This window comes from Chrysoperla carnea, chromosome 2, assembly GCF_905475395.1.
Source record: "Chrysoperla carnea chromosome 2, inChrCarn1.1, whole genome shotgun sequence".
Taxonomy (NCBI): domain Eukaryota; kingdom Metazoa; phylum Arthropoda; class Insecta; order Neuroptera; family Chrysopidae; genus Chrysoperla; species Chrysoperla carnea.
In genome coordinates, this window is record NC_058338.1 from 59,784,212 (window position 1) to 59,808,721 (window position 24,510).

General features: G+C 28.7%; 3 protein-coding genes across 3 annotated transcripts in view; all 3 read right to left on the reverse strand.

Moving 5' to 3' along the window:
• Positions 1-589: 589 nt before the first annotated feature.
• LOC123292301 lies at positions 590-5,241 on the reverse strand. The gene is made up of 9 exons (XM_044872896.1): positions 5,195-5,241; positions 2,808-3,039; positions 2,341-2,458; positions 2,212-2,276; positions 1,942-2,152; positions 1,733-1,881; positions 1,240-1,377; positions 897-1,167; positions 590-841 (listed from the first exon to the last, which is right to left on the reverse strand). Exons 2-9 carry the CDS (start codon positions 3,032-3,034, stop codon positions 725-727), a joined length of 1,296 nt encoding a protein of 431 aa, XP_044728831.1. The 5' UTR covers positions 3,035-3,039; positions 5,195-5,241; the 3' UTR covers positions 590-724.
• A 1,412-nt stretch (positions 5,242-6,653) lies between these two features.
• LOC123292817 lies at positions 6,654-10,004 on the reverse strand. The gene is made up of 8 exons (XM_044873531.1): positions 9,737-10,004; positions 9,073-9,190; positions 8,544-8,608; positions 8,264-8,474; positions 8,060-8,208; positions 7,654-7,791; positions 7,318-7,591; positions 6,654-7,060 (listed from the first exon to the last, which is right to left on the reverse strand). The coding sequence occupies exons 1-8, from the start codon at positions 9,958-9,960 to the stop codon at positions 6,944-6,946; spliced, it is 1,296 nt and encodes a 431-aa protein (XP_044729466.1). The 5' UTR covers positions 9,961-10,004; the 3' UTR covers positions 6,654-6,943.
• Positions 10,005-12,645: 2,641 nt separating this feature from the next.
• LOC123292002 (sorting nexin-25) overlaps positions 12,646-24,510 on the reverse strand; it is a 30,211-nt gene continuing 18,346 nt past the window's right edge. The window contains exons 9-11 of the mRNA XM_044872499.1: positions 14,746-15,012; positions 13,246-13,986; positions 12,646-12,841 (exon numbers count right to left, since the gene is read on the reverse strand). Coding sequence (XP_044728434.1) covers positions 12,788-12,841; positions 13,246-13,986; positions 14,746-15,012 — 1,062 coding nt within the window. The 3' untranslated portion in view covers positions 12,646-12,787. The remainder of the gene's footprint in view (positions 12,842-13,245; positions 13,987-14,745; positions 15,013-24,510) is intronic.

Genomic DNA, 24,510 nt, shown 5'->3' on the forward strand with positions numbered 1-24,510 from the left:
TCGTGGCTTATCTGTTGTAGTACATCTATTCAACTAAGAATCTCCCACTCTTCAAACGTCTTACAACTATCTCAACGCATATCGAAGCTTCATCACATGTATATAATACCTCTCACTTTGATACATTACTTAACGCATGTATTCTGTCATACTCGTGATATTACAACAGCAATTTAATTCCATTTAAACATATAGAAAGAGTAGGGCTGGGGGAGGGGGCGGTTTGTAGGGATAATTTATTCCATATTTTTATTGCAAACAAAAATTCGTCGTAGGTATGTTACTTCAATAAAGGACAGTTGGTACTTGAAAAATTTTGGAACCTTTTTTTTTACAAACATTTTGTACCTAAATATTGTAGGTGAGATTGCAATGACCAGCATATCTAACATTATAATAAGTCATTATTTTGTTTTTTTGATAACAGTTTATTATCCCCTTTTACATTTAAAACAATTACATAATACTCATACAAATTTCATTATTTATATAATTAAAGATTTATAGACTAAAACATATTATCTTTACATTAAATGTATATATTTATTCAATTTAAGATAAAAATAATTTTAATTAATGGATTGGGCGTTTTTAGTATAGTTCGGATTAGAAAAGTAATATTTGTAAGATTATATATGTTCAACCCCTTATAACTTTTAAATAAGAGATGTTCAACTGCTATTATATTTGTAGATCCGTTTTATAATATTGAAGCAATTTCTATTCATATAAAACCAAGATCTACTTGATCCTTGATTATATCTACTAAAACTGTTCGATCTTTTTGACGAGGAATTTTATTTACAATCCACACATTTGCAATATCCACCGCAGCATCACCCTAAAATTCACAATAACAATTAATTAAAATTTAAACGAATATATTGATAAATTACCTCTATAGTTTCCAAATCAGCTGTTTCTTCGTCAGGCATTACTGAAAAAATTGCAGTTTCTAAACACATACCCAAACCAAACTTACCATATTTAATAAATTCATTTTTTATATCAGAATAAGTTAATCCGGGATTGGTTCCTAATTTTTCTAAACACGAAGTCATTGTTTTATGATATTCGGTAAGAATGTAATCCCAATGTTCACGTCTAATTAAAGGATCAACACAGGAAAATATGTAAAATGACAAATCTAATGCAAATGAACTATTTCTGTAATAGAAACAAAAAGCATATAATATTTAAATTTTTTATTTTAAAGCACTTTTATTAAATATTGAATACCTGGAAAGTTGAAAATCGACCAGAAATGCTGATTTTGGTTTATTGTCAACATATTGGAACATGAAATTTGGTAACCAAGTATCACCTTGGCTAACAACTGCATTTTTGCCTTTATCTTCGACTAAGCTTATAAGTTGCCTAGAAATACAAATTTGTTGGGTTTAATATCACCAACAATGTCTCAAAAACTTTTTGGAGGAGATCAAATATTTGCAAAATTAAATTAAAAAACTGAAGAAAAGAAGCATAAAAAACTGAAGATAAAGAAGAGGTTATCGAAAGACCTTTTTCCTTGCGCTAAATGAAGGAAAAGATTACTACAACACTTAGAAGATTCAAGAACCAATTCTAAGAGATAGAAAATATTAGCAAAATCGGGCAGAATGAAAGGTGTTTTAAGGTTGGCCATGCCTTACTTAGATTTGTAATGCCACTGAGATTGGATTGGATATGTAATAGGAATTATCCAAACACAAAAATCAAGTATTCATACCCATAAAAATCGTTAGCAATAAGATCCTTAAATTTTTTCTCATAAACGGAGCCAGGCACTTCTTTTTCCAATGCATCAACCCAAACATCAAGTAATTTTTTTAAATAATTATTATACCAATTACGATACTGTTCTCCGAAAAACGTTTCCTGTAAATAATTTCTTTTGGCATTTAGTATTTTCACATCGAAAAGTCGTAAAATCTTTACCTTTAAATGAATTGTAATATTTTTATATTCGTCAGGATGTTGATCTTTAAATGCAAAGGATAGAGCATGAAACGATGCTAACATTCGTATTACTAGTAAAGAATGTTCTAAATTATTTCGAAATTCCCGTCCTAACGTTTTGAAATTTTCAATTGAAAGATCTTGTAATATAAGAATATCGTTGTCCCCATCACAAACAGCTGCTAGACATCTTAAACAATAAAAAAAAATCTATAAAATATTTATATTTAATCGGCACGAAAAGCCTACCTCGGAATATTATTAAATATTACAGCATTTTTTTCTTTTTGGAATTGCAGCAATCTTGGCCAAACCTACAAAAAAATTCGTTAAAATGATTTCACTTTATTCATCGTTGTTAATCTCTCAGGAAAATACCTTTGTATAGAAGCTAATTTCGTTTTCAAAAAATTCACTAGATCGAAATGTTTTTTTCCTCGCAATATTTGTAGGTATTGACTTTACCACAACTGGTACTTCCAGCCTTCGGCCTTTGCTAAATAAATATAACATTTAATTTTCTGTGCCTCGATTTTCAAGTAGAATTTAAACTCAAACTTTTCTTTTTTCCGTTTACCTCGAATTTAGATATTTTAATAGTAATTTTTTGTGACAGAGATGTAAACAGAGAAAAAGAAAAGCAAAACTTGTGTATGGTGATGTGTATGGTTTTTCTATTTCCTTTTTAGTGAAATATAATATGTATCTATTTTCAAAGCCTGATAAAGATAAACTAAATTGACAAAACGACGTGAATCAAATAATTTGTTTTTTAGTTCATTTAATAAAAATCTTCCGATTATTATTTACGAAAATTAATAATTTAAAAAAAAAAAAGTAATTACCTGGATTCATTAATGGTACCGACTACAGTAAAACGATTTAAACTCGATAAGTATGAATCGCCTTTTTTAAAATTATTCGTTCCTTGATTTATACCTAGGAACTGCACATTCTCAGTTTTAGAATAATTTTTTAATATATCACATAACACCTCTTTCGTAAATTTTTTTGAAATATTTTTTAAAAATTCAATGGAGTCATCTGAGCTTAATATTTGTTTCCTCTCCATTGCATCTATAAATAACAAGTAAACAGATAATTTTAAATGTTCAAATTGAATAAAGATATAGAGTATTTTTTGTAGAAAGATAGGAAAAAATAAAAATAAATGCTCTTCACTTTTAGAATTGCCATTTTACCTCAACAACATATGTCAATAACGCAAACTGTCGAAGAGAAAAGTATGCTATCATTTATTTATTTTAAAAATTTTTTTGGAAAAACTCTTGTGGCCAGAAAATGTCATATGACGAAATATACACATCTTGACTGAATGCAAAGAGAACGAGAACATTTGGCAGTAAATAAATGTAAACATTATGAAAGCGTCTTGGTGTCAATCCACACCAAGACGCTTTAGACATATTGCTCAACTATTATTATTAAACGTTAATCATTTTCGTTAGTAAAACTCATACCTATACAAAATCTTATTAATATGGATGAATATTGATAAATTGTAAGTAACCTGTTAGTCTAAATTGGAACTACTGAAAATGGGTCTACTTCCTGTTTTAATTAGTACGAATTATTATCGCCAGTTGGCAGGGTTGCAACTCCCAGTTATCATATATACAAACCAATTGAAAATTTAAATAGATTTTAATTATAGATATATGTGCATTTATGCTCGGATTATATTTTTGAAAAATTAAACATATGTTAGCGTGATTAAAAATTAATGCTTCTAAGCAAAATAAAATACATAATGATAATTTGCATTTGTGCGCAACAAGGACACTGTCTACCTTATAGTTTTATAGACCAAAGCATGGAGGTTAGATAAAAGGAGAACGATCTATGTAGAAAATAGTGTCCCAGATACGGACAAAATAAGTGAGGGGCAGGCGCGCTAATGCTTTAGCGCGTAGCAATCGTTCTGCTTCTCTCTAACCTCGATGGACCAAAGTAAAGAAAATCATTTGTAAAAAAAACAAATGTCAAAAGAAATCAGAAGTAACCGTTATTATATTGATAACATCGATTATTTTCACCCATTAGAATTTAATTAGATCATTAAAACGAATACTAATTATAATAGTTATAATTTATCTCAATGTAAATACTATGGAGTGTAGAGTAAAAGGAGAACCATCTCTGTATATAAAAGTGTCCGTCGTAAAGCATTAAATAAGGATAGCGCTGTTGTATTAAAAGTGTACATTTTAAAACATGTGCTCAAAGTAATAAGAGTAGGATAGAGAACTGAACAAGTTATTAGAGTAGGGTAGAGAAACTTACATCAAACACCCTTTTGCTACACAAGCGCCATTATAGCCACTTTATTTAATGCTATTTTGTGGACACTTTTTTGGTCAAACAGTCATAAGAGATGATTCTCCTTTTACTCTACACTCCATAGTAAATACTGAAGAACAATATCCTAACCAAACAAATAAATTGCATACTTACCACAAATTTATTAATTTGATATATAATTTAAAAATTGATTCTGAATAATTTAACTATTGATTTTTATCATATGAATGAGCCTTTAACCGTATATCAGTATTAACTTGATATCAGTTACTCAATTTTAGTTAGTTTAGCCGTAAACCCATTTTCTTATGAATTCGATGAAATTAAAATATAGTGTTAATTAAGATGTATTTAATTATGTAGTCAATAGGAAAATTTAGAATGGAAAATCTTTTTTTATCGATATTTTGAATAGATAAACAACAATTGAAAACAAACAATTGACTGAGTTAATTGTTGAAATAGCATGTATAAACGGTGTTGATTACGCAATCGTTTTTTTACGTCATGTAAGTAAAAAAAGATTGCAACCTATACGTACATGTCACACACACATTAATTTGTGCCCTCACGGGTAACAGTGATGTTTACGAAAAAATGCTTCAAACAAAGTTTGTTTTTTTTATAAGGAACATTGTTTACATTTACTTTTGTTCTATCTCTAACGGTTTACAAGATGGGTCCTACGGACCCAAGACCTAATTGACCTATGTTGCATATTTACTGCACTTTTACGTCCTGAACACGCTATAATAAATTCGTTTTTGAGTTATCATGTTGAAAGACAGATAGACAGACGGACAACTGAAAATGGGCTAATTAGGTGATTTCATAAACAACTATATACAAAAATTTTATTCGTAGTATTAATATTTTTAGCGTTAAAAACTTGGAACTAAACTTAGTATACCTTGATATATTTCATATACACATGGTATAAAAAATAAAAACTTATAAATATGCAGTTGTGCGTGTCTGTATTTTGAGTATACTAAAAGACTACGTCTAACAATAAGTATTATAAGTATAGTAACATGACTGTTGTCACAAATAGTGAGCGTAAAACTCTTTAATTTAGTGAGCGTAAAACTCTTGAAATGCTTTTTGTTAATTTTTTATGAAAATATAGGTCGAGTAGAGCCTGTAACTCGAAAATAACGCACTTTTAACAATAAAAACACTATCAAAAAAATTGTTAAAAAGGCACAATATTTGAAATAATTTAATCCGACAAGCAATGACAATAAAACAGTGTCAACAGTCGTATTAATATATCATTATTATCAACTTTAAATGACGTCAAACCGACCTTCGTGTGTTTCCGTATCGTTTTCGACAATTTGAATTTTTATAATTTTCATTGTCTGTTTTCTCGGTCATATGGCTCCAAAAAAATCGGGGGAAAAATTAGCCCATTTATCAAGACTTTTACTTTCATTTAAAAAAAAGAAAAAAAAAAGTGAAAAAGGTCTATTTAATATAACACTTGAGCGTTGCTTAGAGTAAGTCAAAGCATGACTTTGAAATGAGATTGCGATTGGATCTATACCTGCACTCTAGACTTTCAGTGTTAAACACTTATTCATGCGTCGTCTGTGTTAAGAAATTTTATGATTAATAATGTCCATGAGTCCAAAATAATCAGCATGAATGCTGATAAGAATAAAATAATAATGCATCTGTTGCGATACTTAGTGAATTTGTAAAAATTGATTGTCAATATACTGCCTGAATAATGAATATATCCATATTTTATTTGCTTGTAAATTTATATGCCTATGTATATCCACATAAAATGTAAATAATTAATATTTATTTTGCCCCAATACAAATTTGGAAAATTGGGTAGCAATATAAAAAGTTGTACTTAATGACAATATATGATCAGGAACATAAATCTCTCAAAAGACGCTCAAATATAAATTTTAAAAAGTTGTAATTTTAATGAATCTGTGTAATAGCAAAAATGATTTATTGTATACCCAAATGTTATTAGGAAAGGGAAAAATACTTTTGCTAGTTTAAAATTAAACAATAATAATTTTCTAGATTACAAAGTTTATTAAAATATAAAAATAACTTTTGTTTTTTTATAAAGATTTAATTTTTGTTTGTTTTACGAAACAATCAAGTTAAGATTAACGAGTTTAACGTGATTGTTAATAAATTATAAACAGAAAATTTTCCATATACACAATTAAAATGAAAAACAGTTCCCGAAGTATTTTATTAGTAATTGATTTTTAAAATTTTGCCAGAATGTAAATACAGTAAATACATTCGATGAATATATAATACCTACTACTACTAACTACTAAAAATCAATAGGAAATAGACAATATTAATACAAAGTGGTCCAAAAAATGTATTCATTTTATTTAAATCTGTAATATAATTATTATGATACCGATAAATTACAAAATTCAAAATAATCTCAAATATTATGGGGTCTAGACACAAATTTATAAGGCATTTTGGGTAGATCCCTCTTCCTAAAACGCATAAACACGTAATTGTGAGTCTCGTTATAACTTCATCAGTGAATACCTTTTTTGGGAAACTCTGTATATACATTATGTCTATCTTATCAGTAAAGTATTTATTAAAACTTTCAATTAAATCTTTAATACTTTTGGTAAATTTGATAATAATGAAATTTTTATAAATATCCTTTATCCACAAGGTCCTTAACTATATTGACTAAAACCAATCTATGTTCTTTTTTTGCTAGTTTTTTTACTATCCATAAATTTCCAATATCTTCAATACCATCACCCTACAACAGTCATTTTAAAAACTTTACCTAACAGAAAATAAGTTACAAATATTTTTGAATTTTGCGCATAATACAGCCCACAGAAATATGAAAAAATCATCTTAATTTGAATAATTTTTGATTTTGATTGTATATATGGGTTTGAACGAATATAATTTAAATTAATTTAACGAATTTGGATGAGAATTTAAAAAATTAATAAAGATTTCTTAATTGTTGCAGGATTTTCATAACTTTGTGGATTGCAATATTTTTACCTTCATGGCATCTAAATCAGCTGCTTCTTCATCAGGCATTACCGAAAACGGTCCAGCTTCTATTACCAAACCCAAACCAAATTTAAAATATTTAGCAAATTCATTTTTTAAATCATCATAAGTTAATAATTCTGGCCTAGATCCTAACTTTTCTAAACACGATGTAAATGTTTTATGATATTCGGTTAAAATTTCATCCCAATGTGCGCGTCTAATTGAAGTTTGAACACAGGCCAATATGAAAAATGATAAATCTAACACGAAGGAACAGTTTCTGAAATACAATTCTTTAATAATTATAAGAACATACGTTGTAGGTAATGATTGATAAGATACCTGGAAAGTTGAAAATCGATTAAAAATACTGATTGTGGCTTATTGTCATTATATTGGAACATCAAGTTTGGTAGCCAAGTATCACCTTGATTAACAACTGCATATTTGCCTTTTTCTTGTGCAATTTTTATGAGTTGTCTGAAAATTAAAAAAAAAATAAATATTATATTGATAATATGAAAGAATGTAAAATAAATAGGGCATTCCATTTGAAATAACGATTTTAGGGTCAACTTCCAATATAACCGGAAGTGTCACAAATATGAAAATATAGTAGGCGGATTTATCCCAAGCAGTTATGATGGAATACCAATTTTCAGAAATCTATTATTTCTGGTTCTCCTGAAACTTCTAATGGGCGGTCACCGTGGGACACCCCTGCATATCAATCTAACTTAAAACTTACCCATATAGATCATTTGCAAATAAATCTTTTAATTTAGTTTCATACACTGTTCCAGGTACTTCTTTTTCAATTGCATCCGTCCAAACTACCATCAGATTATCCATAAAGTTTTTATACCACTTACGAAAACTCTCTGAATAATAAACTTCCTGGAAAATAAGTAGTTAATATGAGTTTAATGGATTGAGTTCGTTCAATCTTTACCTTTAAATGAACCGCAATTTGTTCATATTCGATAGGATGTTGATCTTTAAACGCAAGGGACACAGCATGAAATGATCCAAACATTCGTATTACTAATAAACAATGTTCCAAATCAATAATATCACCACGACCTCGAGCTTTAAAGTTACGTGTCGAAATATCTTCCAAAATAATAAAATCATTATCACCATCGCAAATCGTAGCTAAACATCTGAAATTTGATTAGAGATAATTTATTTCTATACCACATTTATGTAATCACAAGAGAAAAACGATTTACCTTGGAACATTATTAAAAACAATAGCATTTTTTTCTTTTTGAAATTCTAATAGTTTTGGCCAAACCTAAAATTTTCGAAAATATTAAAAAAATTTAAGCCACTCGGAAAACAAGCAAACATTTTACATTTCTTGTTTGATACGTGCCCAGACCCGATCTTATTTTTGTCCATTACTAACTTTCATTATCAGACTGACTCTGGCAAGTCAGTTTTGAACAATTCGCTGGGACATGCAAAGCAAACTGTGAATGGAAAGCCTTAAATGATAATAGGCTGTTTGGTAATATTTCATATTAAAATATGATTTAAATGGTGTTTCATTATGACCTACATACTCAAAATGAAGTGGTTATCTTGCTGATATTTTTATTATTATTTAATTGCCCCGATTAAGTTTAAGCAAGCTCTGCATCATATCATTGAATTAAATATCTGATATTTACATTAAAAGTAAACGGTTAGTATTATTTTAGATAAAATTTTAAATTCAACGAACTTTTTCTTAATTAACTTCATTTAATAAATTACCTTTGTGTAGAAATTAATCTCAGTTTTAAAAAAATCCTGTGAGCGAAATGTTTTTTTTCTAGCAATATTTTTTGGTATTGATTTAACTACCACGGGTATATTTACCAAACGTTCACCCCTGAAAAAATAGAATTAATTTAGTAATTTATCGATTCAATTCATTATTCAATTAATATTTTTTTCCCGATCTATATTTAGATTCAAAATTTTAAATATAATTGAATTGGAAATTAAATTCCCGATTACTAACGATTAATTCCGATTTATCGGAAAATCAGTCAGATTTTTTAAATAGAGTACATGTTTTATATTTTTTAACAAAGAAACTATTAAAAAAAGTTTTTTAGATAAAGTTATTGGGTTTGTTATTTAAACATTATGAAGTTTCAAAAAAATAATGTTGGATTCATAGGAATACATAAAAAAAAGCACTATATAAGTCTTGGATATTTAGTATAAATGAGGGAATATTATTTACGAATATATTGGTCGTTAGTCAACAAACTTTGGAAATACTGCAGGAGTAAAAGATTACCAATAGTCTTGTAAAATAAAAATTATTAATATAATGAATCTCAAATGCCATCGTTGACCCAAATGAAATGTATTTTCACCCCTTAGTGTTAAAAGGTTAATCTAAATAAATTATGCGAATTACACTTACGTTCCATCGTCAGCGGTTCCAATTATTATAAATCGAAATAAACTCGACATATAAGAATCGCCTTTTTTAAAATTGTTTGGAACTTGCTCAATTTTTTGAAATTTAACATTGTCTACATTTGAATAATTCTTTATGGCATCCAATAATGTTCTTATGGTAAATTTATTTGAAATCGATGTTAGAAATTCTAAGTCAGTCGAACTTAATGTATTTTCATCACCCATTATTTCCGAACAATTTTTTGTTAACTTTCAAAATGTTTGCTATAATCTTATTATGATTTCGAAAGGATGTTTAAATTCAAAACATTTTTGTTGTTGCTTAAATATTAAATTGAATGAATATTTTAATTAAAATCAACCAATAAAAAGTTTACACTTTGCAGTTTGCCTAGAGGTAGATTGTTTTTTTATTTATTTTAAAAGCAAATATTAAAAAAGAAAAAAAAGGAGTTTATTTATTTGATAAATAATTATTGTTGTAACTTTTTCATTGGTATAAATTAACCGGGTAAAAATTTGTTTATCAAATATCCGTATTTAAAACCAGTTAATACTTTTATCGATTTTACCGTACACGTAGCTTTTGGAATAAAAAATGCTGCCAAGTTTTAAATATTATTTGTATGTAGAAATATAAATGAAATATTTGGAAAATGTCATTTTAAATATTATAATCATATAATAATACGGTGACATGGAAAATATAACCTTGATGGTAATTCTGGATCTTATCCAGTGGCTCTCAACCAACAATTAATTTAATTGATTCCCAGCTATTATTATATATTTTGTTTGAATCATCGACATAGAGTACTGGATCTCATTGGCCATGGACTTATAGTTAAAAGCTATAATTATGGTGGTCGCGTGTTAATTAAGCAGAAAACGAGGGCGGTTCTTTTTGTAAATTTAGCATTCGAGTACTTTTTTGGATGGGTGTGTTAAATTTACCCGCTCCCTAGTTAAAAACGTCGGACTCAGCGCAGTATGATCTGAACACGGCCAATGATTTTGAAGAGGCACTTAATTCAAGTTTGTCTGTGTTAAGCAGGTCAGATAAATTAAATTATAAGTTGGTATGTTTTTAAACCGTTTTAAATGCTCTAAGAGTAAGAAATCAAACTTAATCTATCCTGAGGAGTTCATCGGTCGATATACTGTTATCTAGGCTGATGTAATCTGTTGTAATAATTTCTAAGTCATTGAACTAAAATTTATTTAGATCCATTTGGCTAAGGTAAAGAAAACCGTAATTTATATTTTTTATCCCATTATAATGTTTTCCGAGAAGTAATTCGGTGTCAATGTTAAGAATCAATGTTTGACGATGAGATAGTTTATTTAGTCAATTTAAAATAAAATACAAGCAGGAATATTCATGTGTGTTTATTTCATATTAACAGAGTCAGGTTTTTTGATTTTTAAATTTATTTTTTATTTTACATTTTTTTAGCTAGAATTTCAATGATACCCAATTAGCGTAGTTCGTCGACTTTCATTTCCAACCTATGTGTGGAAGTATGTTTGGTCCTTTGTGGCCTTTAGAGACCAAACCGATTTTAATGATTCTTACTTCAATCGACTTGTCTATTTAATAGCTATTCAATGATACCCCACTTAACATAGTCGTTTATCGATTTTCATTGTTTTTTATTTTACAGTATGGGTCTGGTGGTCACCATTTTGCATTTTCATGACTGCCATACCGTCAGTGACCCTCGCAAGATTAATACAAAACGATTGACGTAAGAATAATCAAAATCGGCCGACGCGATTGGTCTCTTAATGTGTCACATAGGGCACACATATTCATGCATACATATATAAACTGATAAACCCATTACTGACCCCCCCCCCTTGCGTCGCGTATTCATGTAAAAATTGTTAAATATACTATAAGTTATTGAAAAAAAAAACCGTTAAAAATCGCATTTTTTGAAACATCCGTATCTTTTAGAATAAAAAAATATTTTTTAACGAAACTTGGTGAAAATCTACCCCTTTGCCAAAGAATTTTTTTTTTTTTTTTTTTGCAAATTTGAAAAATATTGATAAGTTTCTAATTATGTATATGCCTTGGTTTCTTGTGTATTTGATTTGGCCCGATAAATGTAGACAGACTAGACTAATTACCAAAAACCATTAAAGACTTTTAGATATCATAGACAGTCGAGTAAATTTTTGAACAAAATACTTACCGTTAAAATGCATTTTGGCAATAAAATAAAACTCTTTCTTAAATTAATTTGTTCGAGCTTTACTTTGTGAGAGGTCATTTTTAATAAAACGAAAATTTATCACTGTATATTTTAATAAATTTATTTGCAATCTTCCACGATTTATTTGTTGGTGCCACAATGATTGTCTGATGATGCTTTTAAATAAGTGAAACAATTGTAACAATCGGTTTTTTAATTAAAAAAAAAAAACGTTAAAATAAATCGTGGAAGATTGCAAATAAATTTATTCAAATATTCAGTAAAATATACATTTTCGTTTTAATAAAATTCTTTCATTAATGTAAAAGAAAATTGGTGCAATAGTACAAAGTGTGATGACAGTAATATTAATCGTGTAAGGTGTCCTATACGTTTTAGTATTTGAAGTGTGAAATGTTTATGAACAAGATGTAAGATGTTAGTTTCTCATTTTTTATAAAAACAATAAATTTATATAATTTTTTTTTACAGAAACAAAATATTATATACAGTTTTTTTTATATATCCATAATAACATTTATATTGTATTAATTATTTACAGTAAAATTTGTTTATAAATAAAAATAATTTATTTTTTTCTAGCATAGATACTAACAAATTTTGTAACCAAGCCATGAAAAAGAAAATAATCATCTTTCACTATAACTATTTATTTTTCACCAAATAATATATTTCTACCATTAATAAATTTATATATTAAATATGTATATTACACTTAAATTTTTACTGCCTTGTTTTGTTGCTGATCCTTGTTTTATTATAGTTTGTTAGAGTATTATAAAAATGGGGTCTTTGGTTTTGAGAGTATGCATTATTAGTTATTAGATTCACTATTGATGTTTTAATTCTGGAAATACTTCTTTTAGTAATATTTCTAGAAGATCCTGTAACAAAAAACTTATTTTAATATTTCAGTAATTCTGGATTATCTTGGTTTATCCTACATTTCACAAACACCATTCAATGTTTTAAATATTATATAGAGGAATAGGTCATAAACTTAGAATAAGTTTCCGGAACACTCGGGGTTCTGAAAAATAATGCAGGAGAAGCAAAGAAAGATTATTTAGAACTACAAAAAAAACTGATATTAATTAATTTTAAGCTTGGCGTAGCCGTATGGCATGCCGTAGAGTAAACGTATAATTTTTCCAAATTCTGAAAGACCATACATTATGAATTGTTGAAAAAAAATTAAAAAATCGTTTTGCAAGTTAGTATTTTTAAAAAAACTTGTGCCGACTGTTCGGCAGCGGTAGTATTCGCTATAATATAAGAACGTACTTACATAAAACAATTGTTTATTCATACGTGGATTTTGTACAATTTCAAAAACTTTCAACGCACCACGTTTCGCCGTTTGTGTTCCCACTAAATTTGTTAATACCTCTGGAACGTTATTCACAAACATTTTACGTGCTGTTATTGCTGTCTCAATTTTCTGTTCACGTGTTCGAATACTATCATTTGCAGCTAATTCTCCTCCAGGCCACCAACTTTTTATAAACAGTGTTAAATAATAATGTAACATTGATTCGCAAAAACACCATGTAATAATTTCACGGATTTGTCGGCTAATTGTTCGTCCATATGTAATTTGTACGAATGTAATTAAACTACGGCGTAAAAATTTAAATACACCACGCATATCGAATATTTCACCCATAAGTGCGTACAATGGTTCAGCAATTTGATCTTTATTATCGGCATCAATACCAAATCGTGTACCACCGTAATTATTAACACGGTTCGACGACATTTGATCAATATCGCTTGCACCTGGTGCATCTAAACATTGTGATATAATTGTGTCCTCATCATCATTATTAATGTTATGATGACCGCTACTGCTACCGGATATATCGGTCCGTGTTTGTGAAGAATCACCGCTACCACTTTTAAATAATGTTGCAAATGAAAATTTGGATTTTTTTGGTGATGGTGTTGAATATTTCAAATGATCAGAACTTGGACTTAAAAACGAATATAAAGCTTCGCTTTGATTCAAACGATCGTCGGCTAATATAAACTAGAAAAAACATAAAATTATTAGTTTTTGATAACGGATAACATTCTTAGCCAATATTTTTGTGGCTTAAAATTTGTAAAATATTCATTTATCGTAAGTTAATATTACATTCTGCACTTACATCGATGGTTTAATGAATGGCAACGTATAATTTGTCAAAATGTCGCGAGTGGGTTTAGAAATTAAAAAAAAGTAGTGAACTATGTACAAATCGATATAGTCTAAATATTCCGCCCTTTAATTCTTGCTGCCGTAGGCACGTGTCTACTCTGCCTGCATGGTAAATGGTAAATAAAGTATTAAAGAACGTATGTATTCAAGCGACTAGCGAGACTGTCCAAACAACAATAAACACGTATTATTGTGATGCTATTGTGTTTTTAGAATCATAACAATGAATCATATTAGATGTATAAACAAACATTTTTATGATTAGAAGAGAGCGATGTGGAAAGTACGCGAGGGCGAAATGTGTTTCGATAACTATTTTTGATTATCGAGACTCTATTGTACTTAATTAAGCAGAGGAATTTATTAGTTTTGAAGATTTTTGCTAGTTTGGTTTTTTTGCTGCTATTTCTCATGCTCAGGTACCTTTCTGAATGATTAAATTCTATTTATCCGCATTACATGTAATTATTTAAAAAATTTTACAATGTAGTTAATTAAAAACCAACAAACGAAACTTTAATTGGAAGGAAAGAAGCTTATTAAATATCCTTATGCTAAAACTTTACTCGAAACTTTGACTGTTCTTACCTCTAAATATTTTTGTATTTGATATTTGGCTTTAATTAACGATGAATGGTCAAATTTTCCAAAACTTAATAATTTAAATGAATTTGATGGTAATTCTAAATTTTTAACGCCCGAACATAATGGGCGCAATTTTCGATGTAATTCTTGAAAATGTGCTAATGTTCGTAATACGACCCATCCAGAACTAATACCTTCTTCACCATTATTTCCATCTTCTTCCATATGGACGACAATCACAAATTGTGGAGGCTCTTTTTCATCAGGAATCTGAAATTTAAAACTTTTTTATCTATATACAAAGTATTTAAATAATTAACTTTGTTTATTTTATTTGTAATACAGTAATATCTTCTAAGAAAAGGGTAATTTGCGTTTGAAGATTGAGGGAATTGTTTTTAATGGTATATAGTCATAAAATTTAAAAAAACCTTTTACAAGGCTTTTTATGTTCAATATTAAAAAAAAAAAAAAATCGTTGGGAATATTGTTCTCAAACCTGCAGAGGAAATTTAAATAAAATAAATGTTTTGGGGCCATTCCCTCTACCTATCGATGAAATTTACGCACTTTGATTTAATGCAAATCTTGATTTTCGTAGAGAGCACAACATAGGTGCCATAGATAGATTACCAAATTTTTAAACTCATTGTCTACAAAGTTTCAGGAAAACGTGATGTGTGTTCGATATGCGACCAATATTCTCTCGCCTTCCGCCATATTGCCTGGTTATCCTGATTACATACTTGATACATATAGGCTACCTATTCAATACAGTCGATCGTGGGATTTCTAGTCTCATACTGACTATCGAAGTGAACACTCCTTACCTTTTCCTTACATCATGTTGTCACAATTACGCCTCTATACCAAACCTCCTCCTTCTACAGCTATCATCAATATTTAACAATCCTTTTCAGTGTTTGGTTAAATATATGGAATGTAGAGTTAAGGAAGACAATCTCATATGGCTATTTGAATCAAAGAGTGGCACCAAAATAGAATTAAATAAAGGAGGCTATAATGGCGCTCGTCTAGAGGAGTGTATGTAGCGGAGTCTAAGTGTATTTGTATATGTATGAACTGTATTTATAAGTATACATAGTCCTCTAGAACAGGGCTTCTTAAACTATGGGTCGCGACCCCATTTGGGGTCGCGTAGCAAAATTCTGGGGTCGCGAGAGGTAAAAATACAATTTAACAGAAAATGTTTTTTAACTTGTAAAATAATTGTCATAAAGATAAAATAACAATTATCGTAGATAATAATATATCATAAAATCTTCTAGTTCGGAAAGATTGTTTGTACCTGCATTTCTATTAAGAGTATTATAATAACTTGAATAACATTTACTATGAATTATGAAATTTTATTGGAATTAATAAAAAATATAAATTTATTTTTGTCAATCTCTAAAAGCCGAAATAATCCCGAGAAATAATTATCAACAAAATTTCTAGGTATTATTGCTGAAGAAACAGCTTTAACACATATTAAATCCCAATATCGTTCAGCGATAAAAAATGTTGAAGGGTAAGGTCTTACGCCCAGCAGTTTCAAACATTCCACCAAGATTTGATTTGTTATGCAATAAAAAACAGGCACATCCATCTCATTAAATTTTTAACTTATATTTTAATTTAATACTTACCACGCAACTACTTGAATATATTCGAGAGAATTAAGACGGTCAGAATCCACTTTTATTTTTGAAACTATAATAAATACAATTTTAGAATTTTTTGTGCAATTTTTAATTTTAGATTTTTGTATGTTTCAAAACGAATTCTAAACTTATATATTTTCATATGTATATGAAAATATACATATGAAATGTATATTGCTACCTAATAAATAAATCATCAAAAAATATTAATTTATTTTCCTTTTATATTTGTATGGGGTCGTCAAGAAACTCGCAATCATAAATGGGGTCGTGAATTACAAAAGTTTAAGAAGCCCTGCTCTAGAACACCAATGCCATTTTAATATAATGCAATTTTAGGGTCACTTTTTTACACAGACATTGTATTCTTTGCCTCTACATTCCATAGTTAAATATGAGGACAGTATCTTAACTTTCATTAAAAAAATTCTAGTTCTACACCTAACGAGTCTATGGATACAAAAGTATAAATTTTATCTATCCATGGAAATTAAAAAAAAATTTTACTGCTCATTGATCATCTCTATCCTGATCAACAAAATAAATATTTCGATAACAAAAATGTCAAAATCTTTCGACAATGAATTATAATGAATTATTTTAATCATTCATTTTATATCATTTATATCATCACAAAAAAAGATGAACAAAAATGAATAGAGACAATAACAGCATTACCCCTCCCAACACAAAAAAGTCTAAAAAAGGAAGTGGATTTGGTTTTAAATCCATTTTTCGCAAAAAAAAAGGTAATTACTTTTTATAACTTTCAATTATAACTATTCGCTTAGCAGGATATAAAAAATGGCACCCCTAAAAAATTGTTAACCGCCATCTGTTTTTTTTTTAAACCGTAAATTTTTCGATTAAAAAAACTCCCAATCTATCTCAAAATTAATACGTCTGTAATCTTAGTTCTTTAACAATGGACGTAATAAAGTGAAACATTTAAAAAAACATCATTCGTAGAGGGATGACCCAAAAGTTTTGACACTAGTTCTTTTTATTCATTGATTCAACAGGGAGTTGTTTGGAGACCTTAAATCTGATTTTGCGTATTCGAGAAATTAACCCGTTTGCTGCCATCTTGGAAAATGAATTTTTTACGTTTTAGCCCATATCTTGCGTTCTATTCAGTCAAATTTGATATCGTTGGACTTGCCTACGTTTTCTTCTGCGCTTTTTTTCTTCAAAACCATTTATGTTTTCGGGAGTTTCTTTTTGTAACAGTACAGTTCAAACATTAGTACTCAAGTATATACAGAATGTTTAAATAATGAACTTAGTTAGTTGTTATCTTCACTTTGTTTCTTCTCCTATCATAGTTTTTCTATTGAAAAGTGTTCATTACTGCTTAAAAACTCGGAAAATTAGAGATTTTTCCAAGATAAAAGCTACAATTTGGAATGAGTACCGTTGCTGCTTTTTATATTTTTGGAAATCGGTGTATTTATTCTATTTTGAGTGAAATATGTCTAAATGTCATACTTTTAATTAATTTTCTTTATAAATTATAAATATAAAGCTTGATATTTCGTAATTGATTGAGCCAAACCTTATTTTATTTTTACAAAAGAGAACACATCGGAAGATGAAGCATCCGCAAATTCACAGGAATATTTACCTGCTGATGTGTCTAGAAAATTAAATTATGAGTAAGTACCTTACTTTATACAATTAGTTAGTAAACTTTGAAAGGCACAAAATCCCAAAGCAGCCTAAAAATATTTTTAAAAACAAAAGCTCTAAAAAAAGTATGTGAGGGGTGAATGCATGTTTATAGGTGGATAATTTATAGAATGAGAATGAAAAACTTTTGTGACGTAATTTCCTTGAAATTTGGAGTATTTCGTGATTTTGTGCGATAAAAGGCGTGTTATATAAAAAAAATGACAAACACATTTAAAAATTTTTAAACTTATATTATTAGCGATGAAACTGATTCAAAAGAGTATTCCGTACAAATTACTGAAAGTGGAAATGTGGAACTAATTCAACATGATTTAAAAATCGAAGATCAAACATTAGACACGCATGAATCATCAGAAATTCTAGCCGATGCAAATAATATTGAAATAAAATCAGAAAAATATTCAATAATAACAAAACCTTCATCAAATTATGATGCCTCCGCAACGTCAAAACAACAAATCCCACCAGAAAAAGTTGACAATGAAAGTATTTCGTCTTCACTTTCTGTTTTGTTACCTAGTGATTATATTGATATTAAATCAGATATTTTTGTAACAAAATTGCATTCAAGTGAAATAAATACACCTCAACAATCTTCAGCATCATCAACTTCTCATATAACAGGTTCTTATAGCAGTAGAATAACCGATGATATTGAGCAAAAATATGTACCACAAAATATTGAAAAAATATCCGATTCTTATGCAACTTTTCCAGATAAACATAATATGCATATATTTTCGGTAAAGCATACACCACAAAATTTTGCAACTGCATTAATTGATAAAAATGATATTCAAAGTGATACTACGACGGGAAGTGATATCAGTACAGAAATTCCAGAGATGCAAAAGATGGAAAATGAATTATATTCTCTATCAGCTTTTAGAATACCAAATATACTCTTAGAAAAATCTCAAATTAATTATAATAGAAATAAACTGGATGAAAGCGATGAAAAATTAGATACAGAACATAATATAACTCCTGAAGTAATTGATAAGTTATATTTCCCATTAATAGACAAAGAAGGTAAAACAGAAGAAAAAATTAGTCCTGGAAATAATCCTAATAAGAGATTATTACAAATGGAAGCCAAGGAAAACTATTCTGAACGTCAAGTTGAAGACACCACACAAACTTCAAATAAAATTTTGCCAGAATCTGATAAGACCCGAATTATTCAAAAAGCATATTCGCTCTCTTCCTTTATTGGCCGTGAAATTGAAATCGTTCTAGGAAAAAACGAGGAAATATGTCAGGTTGAAAAGAAAAATTTAGAGAAAAAACTGGAAGAAGCAAAAGAAGGAATTGATTATGAAGTGCAAAAAAAATTATTTCCAGAAAAAATTTCAAATACGCCAGAAGAAAATTTTGTTAATGAATTCCTACATCTTGAAAATAAATCGGGCATAATCAAAGAATCCCAAAGACCATTGGAAACTATTTTAAAAGAGGGGAAAAATTTAAATAAAAATTTACAACAAATTGAAAATAAAATTGGTCTTGAAGTAAACTTACCAGAAAAATGTTTAGTTGAGAAACTGCTACAAATTGAACACAAAATAGAAATGAGTCAATTATTACCATCACAGGAAATGAGTAATAATATCTTAGACGAAAATCTGCCATTGGAAGTTATTAAAAATTTATCACAAAAAAGAATTTTTGAGAAACTGCCAATTGAAAATAAAATCGATTCAGAAATGGCAATTTTACCATCGCAGGAAATCAATAGTATGGTAGAAGAAAATTTATCGTTAGAAGTTACTAAAAACTTGTCAGAAAAAAGTGTAAATAAACTTATGTCATGTTTACCAACAGAAGACTCGAGGGCTAGCGTAGAAGAGAATTTACCATTGGACGATACTAAAATTTTTCCAAAAAAATATTTTGGTGAGAGACTTCCAAATGAGCACAAATTCGAAACTGAAATGATACTTTTACCAAATTTATGGGGTAATAAAATAGAAGAAAATTTACCTTTGGAGGTTTCTCAAAACTTACCAGAAAATAGTTTTGTTGAGAGAATATCAATTGAAAACAAAATTGAATCTGAAAGCAAACTTACATCATCTTTACCATCACAAGAAACGATGAGTGGGGTAGAAGATAATTTACCGTTGGAAGATACTAAAATTTTGGCAAAAAAATATTTTGGTGAGAGACTTTCAAATGAGCGCAAAATCGAAAATGAAATGATACTTTTAACAAATTTATGGGGTAGTAAAGTAAATGAAAATTTGCCGTCGGACGTTCCTCAAAACTTACTAGAAAATAGTTCAGCTGAGAGGATATCAATTGAAAACAAAATTGAATCTGAACGAAAACTTATATCATCTTTATCATCACAAGAAACGAAGAGTATGGTAAAAGATAACTTACCGTTGGAAAGTACTAAAATCTTGTCAAAAAAATATTTTGGTAGTCTCTCACCAATTGAATGGGGTAGTAAAGTAGAAGAAAATTCACCGTTGGAGGTTTTTCAAGATTTGACAGAAAATAGTTTTGTTGGGAGAATATCAATTGAAAACAAAATTGAATCTGAAAGCAGTTGTATATCAACTTTAACATCACAAGAAACGGAGAGTAGGGTAGAAGATAATTTACCGTTGGAAGATACTAAAGTCATACCAAAAAAATATTTTATTGAGAGACTTCCAAATGAGCACAAAATCGAAACTGAAATATTACTTTTACCAAGTTTATGGGGTAATAAAGTAGAAGAAAATTTACCGCTGGAGGTTCCTCCGAACTTACCAGAAAATAATTTTGTTGAAAAACTACCAACTGAGTATAAAATCGAACACGTAATGATTCGTTTACCACCAGCAGAAATTGATAATACGCCAAAAGAAAATATAAAATTACTTCAAATAGAATATAAAAATTCACTAAACAATTTATCTCTAATTCAACACCAAAGTTTATTAGAAAAAATACCACAAATTGAGCATAAAGACTTGCCAGAAAAAATATGTATACCACAAATCGAACACAAAAGTTTACCAGAAAAAATACCACAAATTGAACACAAAAATTTACCTGAAAAAGTACTACAAAATCAAAACATTTCCTCGTTCAAAGTGAGCCAAAATTATACAAAAAAACGTTTTGTTACAAATCAGCCATTTCCATCGAGTTTACCGGATATAGGGGCTCCTTATTATCAATATAAATCGATTATATATAAACAAGAAAAAAATACTGATGAACAGTTACGGCAAATTGAATATAAAAAAATCGCTTCTAAAGCCGCCAATAAATCAGATGTGTATTTAGAAAATTCAGAAAGTATGTCAAAATGTAGTTCTAAAGAAAAGGTTTCGAGTGAAATGATTACTAAATCATATTTACCATCAGAAGATTTTGTTTTATATTCGGAAGACTTTTTAAGTATGCAAGAAGACACTAAATCAGAATATTTAAGTGAACAAAATGACAATTTGAATGAAAAATCATCAATAGAACATGAAAACGCGTTTGAAATAATGAAAACTTATAATCCTTCAGAAGATTTTGAAAATATACACGAAGGAAGATTCGATGAGAAACAACAAATTGAATATCAAGTCGCAACAGAATTCATGAGTAAATCTTATATATCATCAGACGATTTTGTTTCATGTACAGAAAATTTCGTAACAGCACAAGACAGTTTCAATGAAAATTCACAAGTTGCATACAAAGTCGCAACTAAAGTGAACAATAAATCATACTTGCCCTCTGAAGATTTTGTTCCATCCTCGGAAGATATTGTAAAAATGGAAGAAGAAAATTTCGATAAAAATTTAAAAGTTGAATATCAACTTGCAACAGGAATGGTAAATAAATCTTATTTATTGTCAGAAGATTTTGTCTTATCTTTAGAAGATTTTATAGATATGCACGCCGAAAGTTTCGATGAAAATTCACGTATTGAGCGAGATGCAATCAGTAAATCATATTTATTATCAAACGATTTAAGTGCACTATATGAAAATTTCAATGAAAAATTAGAAACTGGTAAAAAAAATGAGACTAATGAATCACATTTGGTCTCTGAATACTCAAGTTTACTATATGATAATTCTGAAAAATCTCAAATAGAACACACATCTGTACTCCAAGTCATTCATAAATTAAATATACCACCAGAAGAATCAGAAAATTCTTCAAATACAGAACAAAGTTTTTTAAATAGACAATTAAATTCATCCGCAGAAGAGAATGCTGAACTCTTGAAGGATCCACCTTCAGAAGATCGTGCTAAAAAAAAATTACCACAAATTGAATACAAGTGCGCAATTAAAGTCATCAATAATCTATATTTGCCGTCAGAAGATTTTGTTTCTTCCGAACATGTTACAAACTTGTCAGACCTTTCATCCCTGAATACAAATTCAAGTCAATTTAAATCCGAAGAGATTAACAAATCAAGTTTGCATTCAGAAGAAGATAAGCCACAAATTGAGTATAAACCTGAAGCAATCGTTTCAACCATTTCAACAGAAAAGCAATTAAAAATAATTGAACATCATAAAATTGTTGAAGGGAAAGGAATCTCAAATACACATCCAGAAGAAATTTTACATCCGTTAGAAGAAATAGATCGTAAAGAAGAAATAGACCGTGAAAGTGATTTTACGCTTGAAATAGTTGATCCATTTTATTCAACATTTGATGAAATTAGAAATATGATAGCAGAATCAAATTTAAATCAAGAGCTGAAACAAATCGAGTATAAAAACACATCTAACGAGAAACCATATCAAATTGAATTTAAGATACCTGAAAAAATTGAGATATCAATAAAAAAGAAAAAGTTGTCAGGAACAAAAATTGACAATACAGTTATAAATAAATCCAATTTTTCAGAAAATAATCAGTATAAAGCAATATTTTCAACCACTTCAACGGAAGAACTATTAGAAATTATTGAACATCATAAAATTGTGGAAGGGAAAGGAAGTTCAAATACACATCCAGAAGAAATTTTACATTCATCAAAAGAAATAGATCGTAAAAGCGATCAAAATGATTTTACGCCTGAAATAGTTAATCCAATTTATTCAACATCTAATGAAAATACAAATATGATAGCAGAATCATATGTAATTCAAGAGCTGCAACAAATTGGATATATAGACACATCTAACGAGAAACCGTATCAAATTGAATTTAGGATACCTGAAAAAATTGAGACATCAGTAAAAAAGAAGTTGTCAGGGACACAAATTGACGATGCAGCTATGAATAAATCAAAAATATCAGAAAATAATGAGAACCCCGTGCAAATTGAGTTTAAGATACCATCTGAATCATTCCAAATGAAACATAATACTCAATCTGAAAGTGGACTTGAAGTAGTCCGAAAGCATTCATCAAAACATTCTTCTCAAGTGAGATTCAAAAAATCATCAATAACTAAATTTAAAGAAGATTCCAATGATTATAAAAATGAATACCGTGAAGATAGTAATTACGATGAAGACGATGATGATAATGACGATTATGAAGAATATGAAGACACAGAACCAATTTCAAATAAGTTTGAAAAACTGAAACAAAAATTACATGATGAAAATATACCACAAAATATCGAAACTTACCAAGCTGATGAACCGATTAAAAGAAAGTCAGAGAGATTTCACGTTAGCAAATCAGTGGAATTTAAGCTCCTTAGAAAAAAATCATCAGATACTATGAAAGAAATAGATAGATCTATTTCTTCTGTGAATATTAAAAAGTGGGTAGATCCACAAAGTTCGAGTCAATCAGGAGAAATAATAAAAATTAAATCCACGAACTTAGGAGAAATTGATTCTGATTCTGAAGTGGAAGACGATAATGGATTTGAAGAATCGATTAAATCCAAATTTGAAAATTATAAACGTAAAATAAATGAAGAAAATATTCCCCAAAATGTTGTTTTACCAGAAATGATAAGGGAAAAAAATATTCAAACTGAAGATAGTTTTTTATCACTCATGGATGTTTATACTGTAAATGTCGGCAAAAACCTTTTAACTCCATTTACAACAAAAGAAAATATATCAGAAATAGACTCCTTTGATACATCATCACTAATGTCTAATGAAGAAACCAAGACTGAAGAAAACGAACATTGTTTAGAATCAGAAGACAATCATAAAATATCAAAGCATGATTTAGAACATACCAACGATGAAATAAGTTATAATGAAAAATCATTTAGACAATCAAAACATGAACCACAAGATATAGAAAACATTTCAGGATCTGATCCTAATAATAAAAAGCGTCAGAAAAAATCTAAAGAAAATTATTATCCCGAAAAACGAATTTCGTTAAGTAATGTCAGAGAATCAGAATTTGATAATAAAAATGTGCAAACAGATAATAAAGAAGACGAATCTGGAACTAAAGAAAAAGAACAGGCTTCAATTCA

Coding starts and splice junctions, on each gene's coding strand:
- LOC123292301 (XM_044872896.1), bottom strand. CDS start 3,034: ATGGAGAGGAAACAAATATTAAGCTCAGATGACTCCATTGAATTTTTA. Junction 2,459..2,807: donor GGTACCATTAATGAATCCAG/GTAATTACTTTT, acceptor ATATTTATTTAG/CAAAGGCCGAAGGCTGGAAG. Junction 2,277..2,340: donor AAATTAGCTTCTATACAAAG/GTATTTTCCTGA, acceptor ATTTTTTTGTAG/GTTTGGCCAAGATTGCTGCA.
- LOC123292817 (XM_044873531.1), bottom strand. CDS start 9,960: ATGGGTGATGAAAATACATTAAGTTCGACTGACTTAGAATTTCTAACA. Junction 8,609..9,072: donor AGATTAATTTCTACACAAAG/GTAATTTATTAA, acceptor CGAAAATTTTAG/GTTTGGCCAAAACTATTAGA. Junction 7,792..8,059: donor TTTGCAAATGATCTATATGG/GTAAGTTTTAAG, acceptor TTTAATTTTCAG/ACAACTCATAAAAATTGCAC.